The 9,604-nt window shown below is 37.1% G+C and overlaps 1 protein-coding gene across 1 annotated transcript; it reads right to left on the bottom strand.

Annotated features, from left to right (window-relative positions):
- Positions 1 to 2,962: 2,962 nt before the first annotated feature.
- On the bottom strand, positions 2,963 to 6,308 carry LOC107761006 (protein SOSEKI 5). Its single transcript, XM_016579160.2, is given in 6 exon segments — positions 2,963 to 3,213; positions 3,215 to 3,263; positions 3,266 to 3,300; positions 4,599 to 5,486; positions 5,589 to 5,658; positions 5,755 to 6,308. Coding segments are annotated over 6 exon segments (1,329 nt in total). The 5' UTR covers positions 5,978 to 6,308; the 3' UTR covers positions 2,963 to 3,149.
- Positions 6,309 to 9,604: the final 3,296 nt, after the last annotated feature.

Genomic DNA, 9,604 nt, shown 5'->3' on the forward strand with positions numbered 1-9,604 from the left:
CATGGCCCGCTGAAGCCAAAGGTTAAAGATTCGGCGGGCCCCAGCCTCAACGGCCGATAGCGCCACTTTATCCCTTGGGAAAGAAAAAACCCTAGGTATGAAGTGCCGCACCAGGCCTGGGTAGGAGAGTGAGCAGTGGTGGATAATCCGAACGGCTGTCTACATAAAAAGGAAGTCGACTCTCGGTCCCCCATCACCTCGGGCTAGTAGCAGCAACAAGGGCTAGTATACCAACGACCACAGCAACAGCGGGACAATATGCTTATGTTTGACGAAGGGAGACCCCGACAGGGAGCCACAATGCAGTCTGAGGGAACTTCTCTAAATGGCCTTAAAATCATAAGCCCGTAACATGATGTTCAAGGGTGGAAGAAAACAAGAGGAAGGAAACAGCAAGCAGGCCAGCGGAAGCATTGAGATAGGAGAAACAAAGCCAAGTCATCCCCCATTTATAGGGGATTACGACATGGTCATCTATGCTTTAGAAGACTGACCGACGGGCGCAATTAATGCATCTATGAAAAACTGAACCGGCGGAGGTACTTGTGCTGGGAAGCATAAATCAAAGAGTGCAATGAATGAGGTCGAAAAGCATGAGCCAGGAGTCGTATCATCGATGTGGCATCGCCGAAAGAAGCTCGAGGAGTCAAGTGTCAGAATCATTTCCCATCACTTCGTTATGGGAAATGCGGAGACTATCTGTACGCGGCGAAATCAGAAGACTTGATTTCTCGCCGATAAGACATTTCGGGAGCATGCCTCGGGACCCCGAGGGCAGGGGATCACAATCGAATCCTCGATCTCAGGACTCGTCGAAGCCCGACTCGGAGAAAACGACGAACGTAGCAAGGACAGAGGGAGAAGTCCTCTAGGCACATGGCTACATCTGACAGGCCCGGCCTATTCCGAGCCTATGCTGAAGTATCATGTCAAGCCATCCCATCACCGTACTTTGTAGCTGATCCCCACGTACTTGTAACCGAGTCTCCCCTCCTATATAAAGGGGACTTGCCCCACCTTGTAAGGGGCTGATGTTGCTCCAGCTCTCCACAAGTGCAATAATATATATCTCTCTCTCTCTCTTTTCTCCTAAGTGGTTCATCCTCGCAGGTTCGAGACCTCCTTTGCATTAACTATTTTCTTACTTGTTCTTCACCGTATCGTTTAGTATTGGCAATATAGAGCCTTGATTATCATACCTCTAACTGTTATCCCATCCCTGGCCATCTCCGATAGTCCAAGATCGATACCAACGTCGACCCCGAGGTCCCATCGACCATCTCCGAGCTCGGGCAACATGCCCCTTTGGTTTGATTACTGCCTCGCCTTAACTCGCATTTTATCTTTATACTTCACGCTCTTAGCATTAACTGCTTTAACAACTAGCTCGGGAATAGATCACGTATTTTTAGAGTCTTATTTACAAATTTAATTGTTGTTACCATTTTCACGGTAAACAATACCTAATTATGTTTATGTAATGTCTTTATAATATTAATTTTACATCTTAACTGTGGTGTATATTTCATGCATTTATTATTTTTATGTAAAATTGTAAGTTAATTTTATTATAAGTTATAATAGTACAAAAAATATATAATTATCTCAAAGATGCTCATTTTGCACATAGAAGAATTAAGGACAAAGATGCTTATTTTGCACTTCGTAATGCAGTAATAAATCATTTATGGGAGAATACTAGAGGTTGAAGTTGAATATTTATATAGTATTTCGAATGAATTTTATCGTTATGTAATATGTATTTAATTAATCTTGTATCGCAATGATTTCACTTTTATTTGAATTATTAGTTAATATATAATAATTGCTTACAAATTATATTATTTAAAATTTTATGGAATTATTTTAATGAAAATTACAAATTAATAAAAATAAAAGATGGAATTTATTTAATGAAAATTAAAAAATAAAATTGAAATGAAACGTAATAATATAATATAGAAGAGAGGAGAGAATATAAAAAAATTTGGGGAAAAAATGGGGGAATGGTTGGAGTAAGTTGTCCCCGAAATGGGGGACCAAAAATGAGGTAAAGGTTGGAGATGTCCTTAGGGGTCATTTGGTATGAGGTATAAGAAGGTATAAGGGTGGTATACAAATTTAATACCACCTTAATACTCTGTTTGGTTAGCAAACCAGGTATAAGTTATTCCGATGTTAATTTTAACAGTGGGATAACTTATACCTTATAGAAGGTGGGGTAATTAGCACCGGTATAACTTATACCTTCTTCTTAAAAATTATGCAATTGTTATTTTTAATACAACATATCAAACAAAGAATAAACAACAATTCCAACATAATTTATCCTAATATAACTTATACCGGCATAACTTATATCGATATGTATTCTAACTAAACGACCCCTTACAGTATTATTTTCTATTATAGTGGCTAAAAGCTTCACCTATCGATGCTTGTCAAGGCGTGCGGCGTGTGACAAGGGGTAGTGGGTGTGGTTGTTCTCCTTGAAATATTTGTTTTTTATGGGTCATCTAAATATTGGTTCTTGGAATCCATTTTCGAGTCAGTTGAGGAGAGAAAATCAAGAAATACTGTGCTTTCTGTTACGTGTTTGTCCAGTATAAATTGAAGATCCGTCTTTCTCGTTCAGTAGCATTCACAATATAGTCATATGGGGTTTGAGAGTCATGTTTAGAGGGAGAATTTTACAGGATAAGTGTTAGTATGTCACTTGTGTTTGCCTTTTCGTGAGGCTGTTCTCTCGATATTTTGTACTTTTTTATTACAGTGGATTGCTCATTTTCACCGTGAATGTAGGTCAGTTAATCAAACCACGTTACATGTTTGTGCCTCTTTTGATAAATTTCTCTTTTATTGTTGGACTTACCATCGTTCAAGATTTGTTGACACGTGCTTTTTTTCGATCCTAACACTTTCAACCAAAAGAAGCTTTGTCAAATTCCTAAAACAAGAGATATTGTCTCCAAGAATTTTCAGCCTTTTCATGAATGAATTTACAAAAACTACAACTGAGATTAGGAGGTATTGTCTCTACGAATTTTCCTATTTCCTAATCATCTACTGCTTATGTAGTAAGTTTTAGACGTGGGGCATAACCACTATCATCTGTTCATCTTGCTAGTTGCCGCGCACCATGTTGATCACTAGCTAGTATTACTAGAAATAGGGGCAACGTTATTACTGCAAGACAAGTCAATGTTTCCTAGCCTTTCTGGTTGACTGATTCTTTTGCTTTCTCAGAATGCACTTGCTTTCATTTCTCCTTTTTTGTCAGTCAGTTCCAATTTTGTACACCTGCAGACCAATATCAGACAAAGAAAAAGAATCAGGATTCGTATATTCATAGAGGACTGTGAAAGCAATGAATCCATCTTTCATGTAGGATGAAAATCTTATCAATTATAGAAACCCCACAATAATTGGATATATAGCAGTGTATATAGGACTATACTTGTATAAAGTCAAGGGATCCTTTTGTAACGAAGGTGAACAAAAAGAACCTTTAATTTAATGATCTCCTAAATGAATACCGAAGTGGATGTTGATATGTAGCATTTGTGAAGGCAGTAAAGAATTCATTTAGACATTTCTAACATCGGCCACTGCCTTAAAATATTACAAGAGGAAAAGAAATGCAGATTTTCAATCAAGAAAGCAGGACATAAGATTTCATAGGATCAAAGATATGATCTTGACAATCCTGTCGAAAAATCGAATTAAATTGACAAAATTCTTCACGTACATCAGGCACGAGCTCTAGTACCAGCCATTAAGCAACTGGCGTGTTGTGGTGAATAAACTGACTTAAATCTCTGTTTTGCTATGCGTACTGGTGAGTCCCGATATTTTGTGTAAGACAATTGAATAGCTGAACCCCATGTCAATACTGCAGTTTGCAGAATAATCCACGGCAAGAAACCTTCATATTTAATCATTTACCTACCACCCCCTTAAGCAATAATGACACCAAGATAACGTTTTCTACTCCTGTCCCTGTTTTCCCATATTCTCTAATCTCTTGCAACGAGCCTACTAAATAAGAAACTTTTTCCTTTTTAAGAAATATTTTCAGTTTTTTCCAAAATCAGGTTTGTTTATAAAATTTTCAATTCGATACATTTTGGAATTTTTTGAAAATTTAAAAAACTCCAAAAAGCTGTTTTTCAAAATTTTCACTCAGATCTTTTAAAAAACAACCCAAAAGTATATTCACGTCCAAGCATAACTCTAATTTTCAAATATCATTTTCACTTGAAATTTTTGTTTCACTTTTTTTTAGAATTTTACAATTCTTATGTCCAAAGGCCCACTAAATATGTACTAATAAATATCCGCGTTAATGCTATGGGAATAAGATGTCTCCATTGTATGAGTAATAGCTTTAACTTCTAAAATATTTTCTAATAACGTATTATTTGGAATTGAAGCATAAGTGTTCTCATACGTAAATTGTTTAACTCGAAGCAACATAGTATGTACAAATAAACAAAGAAAGGAGAAATGATTCAGCATAAATTTTTACAATTTGAATAAAGAAACATATTAACAAAAGGTTCAATAGTACTATAGAGTAAGTAAGAGGTAGCACTCACCTTTCCACATTGTATGAAGCCGATCTCTTTAGAACAGGAATTTTCTCCTTCTTTACCTCTATTAAACTCCCACTAAAGTACTCTTTATCCTCCAGCTTAATTATCTCTTCACTTTCATGATATTCCACTATTGGACTCTCTACATCCTTCTCCACTTGATTGGAGCCTCTGACACGTGGCAGCCGCGATTTATGTTGTGAAATTATGGAAAATCGATTTTCTTTCCCATAACTGGGCCCACACTTGGAAGGCATGGAACCCCAAGATAGTAATTGCTTCAGCATGGAAGATGCTTTACCACTCTTTCCGCTTGATTGAATATTAACCGTTGGATCTTCGCTGATTGTATCTGGCCGTAAGATCACTCTCCCGTCTGCTCTCATCAATGTCTCTAGCGTTTCAGAGCTTGAATCCGACTGTGGTGGTGAAATTTCACCTCTGTTCAGCTCTATCGACCGTTTTTTATTCTTTTCATCCACGTCCGGTTCAACGGTCCGGTCTTCTCTCAACTCTTCGTCTTCTTCTTCGACAATTCGCATTGCTCTTCGCCGGCGGCGACGATCGTCTGTCTGAGTCGACGCGTCGCTGGCGGCTCTTCCGATCAATTCGCCGGTAGACTCTGCCTTGTACACTCTGTATTCGTGGAAATCGGAGGAAGTCCAGGACTGGTTCCGGCGCCTTGGGATTACCGGAAACTCATGATCTTCGCTGATTTTCCGTACTTCGGGTACCGGATTTCTCAAACCAGAACATGCAATTTCGTCGGGTTGTGAAGGCAATGTGCTATCGAGAAGCTGTGATCCTTTCAGAACGTACTCTTGACCCTGTGCTGGGTATATAAAATCATGCTCCGTCAAATCCTGCCACACGAATCCGTTTCTGTAACTTCTGAATCGCCCAAAAAAAGCAAGACAAAATTCATTTCAGCTCTATGAATAAAAACGGTGTTAACAGATATGAAAATTAATTGGTATATGAAAAATGATTCACCTTTTAGCAGACCAGGAATACATAGAGGCCATGCCTTTTCCACGAAGACAATTCAAGCGGTTGATCACATCTGAATTAAATGTCAACCAAAAAAGTAAGTTCAGAACATGTGAAATCATATGAACACACGCTATGTGAATTGTGTTAGGTATGGAAATATTCGTACCTCTGAGATAAAGACCATGAGGAGAGGAAAGAGGAACTTCCATGAAATGGGGATGTTCAAGTTGGCCATTTCTGGAGATATAGTAAACAACCGGTAATTTGCGGTCAGATTTGAGCTTATGGTTAGAAGGTTCAGTCCAAACTTTAGTGCGTTCAGGACTGATTTCTCTATCTTTCCATTTCTTGTGCATTTGGAGCTCCGGCATTCTCGACGTCACCGACATTGTGACTTTCCAATCGCTTAGTTCCAGATACGTACAAGAAATGGAAGTATCCCTTAAATATATATATATGAAGAAATTTTAGGTACAGTGGTATGTCCCGAGGTTCAAAGTGTGGAGTTCTGTGCAGAAACTGTAGAGAGTGAATGGCGGGGGATTCACGTTTATAAGGTGAGATGTGGGCGTCTTGTATGGACGGTGGGAAGGAGCGAGGGAGCAGATATTCAAAAATAGGACGCGGCAGGCAACAGCAGCTACATGACAAATTTCGCCAACTTGGTTAATTTCTCTACTTTTTTGCCACTTCTCTGGCATTCAATTCAATTCAATTCAATTTGTTCTAAGAATTTAACTTCTATGTATTAAATGGTAAAGGTTATTTAAATTAGTTGAAAAAAAGAGAGCATTATGCCAAAACTATCAACTACCTTTAATTATGACCATTGAGAAATGCCCTAAAATTAGGTAGAATGTCTTTGCAAGATTAGTTGATCAAAACGATGTTATAACAGAAGGGCGTATGAAAGCCTAAAAAGGCAAGTTCATCCCTCCTTGTCAGTTGTGCCTTTTAGTTGATATAAACTATATGTAACACTCTTTTGGAAGAGACGAGTAGTTGAACAAAATGAAAGAAAGGAAAATCAGCAATGCGTCTCGAGAGCTCGACACAGGTTTTAAAATCTTTTAATTTAATGTACATTTCTTTGTTGATTTTACCCACCTAGAATCAGGGGTGTATCTGGTAGTCAAGGTGTGGGTTCATTTGAACTCTATAGCTTTTGGTTTAGATAGGAATTTATCTAAATAAAACCCATTAGTGTTGTTGAAAGTATTGAACTATAAACCCATAACTCAAATAAGATAATAGTTTCAGCAGTTGAAATATAAGTCCTAAACACATAAAATTAAAATTTTCAATCCGATTCTGACTTAAATGAAAGGAAATTACCTAGGTAGAATAAGTACAATACTCCATTTTTTTATTGTGATACCTTGGATATTGAACGAAAAGTTGGAGCTGATGAGAAAGCAGGGAGGTCAAACGTTCACACGACTTATTTTTTGTTTTGGGAATAAATTGAGAATCCGTCAAAGCGAGTTGACTTGGAATTGTTTCTTACATCACCGCACATTGACTGAATCTTCGTTGATTACGTTTTATAAATTATACGACTTCCCGTTCACACTAAAGTAGGGCGGTGCATAATTTGGTAAATAGCGAATTACTGTATCGAAATCGAAAATTTTGGTATTTGGTATACGGTATTTTAATAGTTAGTATGGTATTTGGTTTAAGTTTTTAAAAAAAATTGGTATTAGGCATGATATTTGGTATTTTAAAATAAAATACTAATATTGTACCAAAATATATATTATATTACGCAAAACATATATTATCAATTATAACACAAATATAAAAAATCTAAAATTTTACTTTTCTTTATTCTCTAAGTTCATCAATTAACTCTAAACAAGTAACAAGACATCGCTAATGATAAAATATTCTTTTATGTACGATTTTCTCTATTTGGGTCGATATTTGCTAGTTTTGGACAAAATTTTTGTCAACAAACATTTTCAGTTTTGTATTTTTGAGTATTTTAATTAAAAATATTAGAGTCTATGGCTCTATGCACTAGTTAGTAACCATACCGAATTTAATTAGGTACGGTATTAATATAGGATTTTAAGAAATCAAATACTGAAAATGCCGAACCGAAATATCTAAATATTGTACCATAACGACCGACGAACACCCTACGCTAAAGAGACCAGGCTTCTCTTTTTCTTTCTTCCTGAAATAACTACCCCTTTCGTTCGTACAGTCTCATATCAATATATATCCAAACGATGAATCAAATTACAAAACCACCCAGAATGCACGAATGGAATCTTGAGTAGATTGGTTAAGACACGAGATAAATTTACAATTTGACGTGTCCATATCTTTAGCAAATTGCGATCTTTTTTCTAATTTGTGCAAAATATAAATGTCTATCTCTTTGTGTCAGTGTTTTAGAAGGTGGAGGCGGCGTAAGTCCCGAAGCACGGGCATAAATCCCATGAATATTTAATTTTTAATATTTCATAAAATAATATAATGTTACGATTCTAATTTTCCTCCGTAGGATGTTGTAACGACATCTAGTCTCTAAGATTAGGTAATCCTAAAACTTACTGAATTAATAGCAAAATTTAACCAACAACTATGAATTTCGATATGGAAATTTTCATACAAGCCAACAATCCCAAAACTGGTAGTACAAGTCGTAAGTTCTACCGAGTTTGCTAGAAAAATTCCTAAATACAAATGTTTCAGAATAGAAATAAACAGTACAACAATATCAGAAGGTGACTCCGAGGTCTGCAAACGTGACATCAGGTTTACCTTGAGTCTACACAACGAAACCCGAATAACTAGCTATTGATCAACCAACTCCGGAATACCTGGATCTGCACAAAAATGTGCAGAAAGCGTAGCATGAGTACACTACAGCGATACCTAGTAAGTATCAAGACTAACCTCGGTGGAGTAGTGATGAGGGACAGTCAAGACACCTACTGCACTAAACAACCTGAACAAGTATGAAGGTGAACTAACGGGAAAACAATGTTAATATAAAGCTAAGCATGGTAAGGAAGACAAAACAATACTCGCAATGAAATACTAGAAACAACAATTAGCAACAAGAAGCAAACAGATAGTAATGATGTAGAGTAAGCTGCTGGACACAGTCTAAGTCTGATGAAACCAAGTAAAGTAAAACGAGTAACAACTCAACAAGAACAACCACTTTTACACTAGATCTATTCAGGATTTTCCACGATGTACCAAACCTTATAATCACAAATTATGGGTCCCAATTTTTAAACCTTAATCACTTGGCCTCTTGTGCCCACATTACAAATTCATAACCGTACGGACGACTCACGTGCCAAGAGAGTCACAATATCTAATATCTGCATGGAGCACTCACGTGCTAACAATAACAATGACTCATGACATCACGAACAATTCACATACCAACAGTATAACTCTCACACAAAAGGCAAGTACAAGGGAGTACATGTAAATGGTCGATAAGATCAGGATTCATCTTATTAACCGATATGGGTGATTTATTTACGTGTATACTTGTGAAAGTGTTCTACCACAATTCAAGTCAACAAGTAAGATTAGAGACAATGAATGGCACAAAAGAAACGATCACCATAAAATATACATGGTATAACTCACACAGGGTAGGCACACCACTACACAAATAACAATAATAACAATGCTCCCAGACCATCACAACTCATCACAAATCATTCCCTGACATAGCTCACCTTGTCATGCCACGTGCGCAATAATAAAGTAAATTTCCGCCTTGTCTCGCCGTACGCGTATAATAATATTCTCACCTTGTCTCGACACATGTGTAAACCCACATATATAGCCCGCTTTGTCACATCGCATGTGCAAATATTAATAGTACAATAGCACGAATAACTCACGTGCGAACACCCCCACGTGTGCCAAAACATAACAACAGAATAAAATGACTTTCACAATATGTACATATATGCCACAACATTTCCTCAAAACAGTTTTAATACCACAACCATACATAGTCATCGGCTCAACAA

The sequence above is a fragment of the Nicotiana tabacum genome, chromosome 8 (assembly GCF_000715075.1).
Source record: "Nicotiana tabacum cultivar K326 chromosome 8, ASM71507v2, whole genome shotgun sequence".
Classification (NCBI taxonomy): Eukaryota; Viridiplantae; Streptophyta; class Magnoliopsida; order Solanales; family Solanaceae; genus Nicotiana; species Nicotiana tabacum.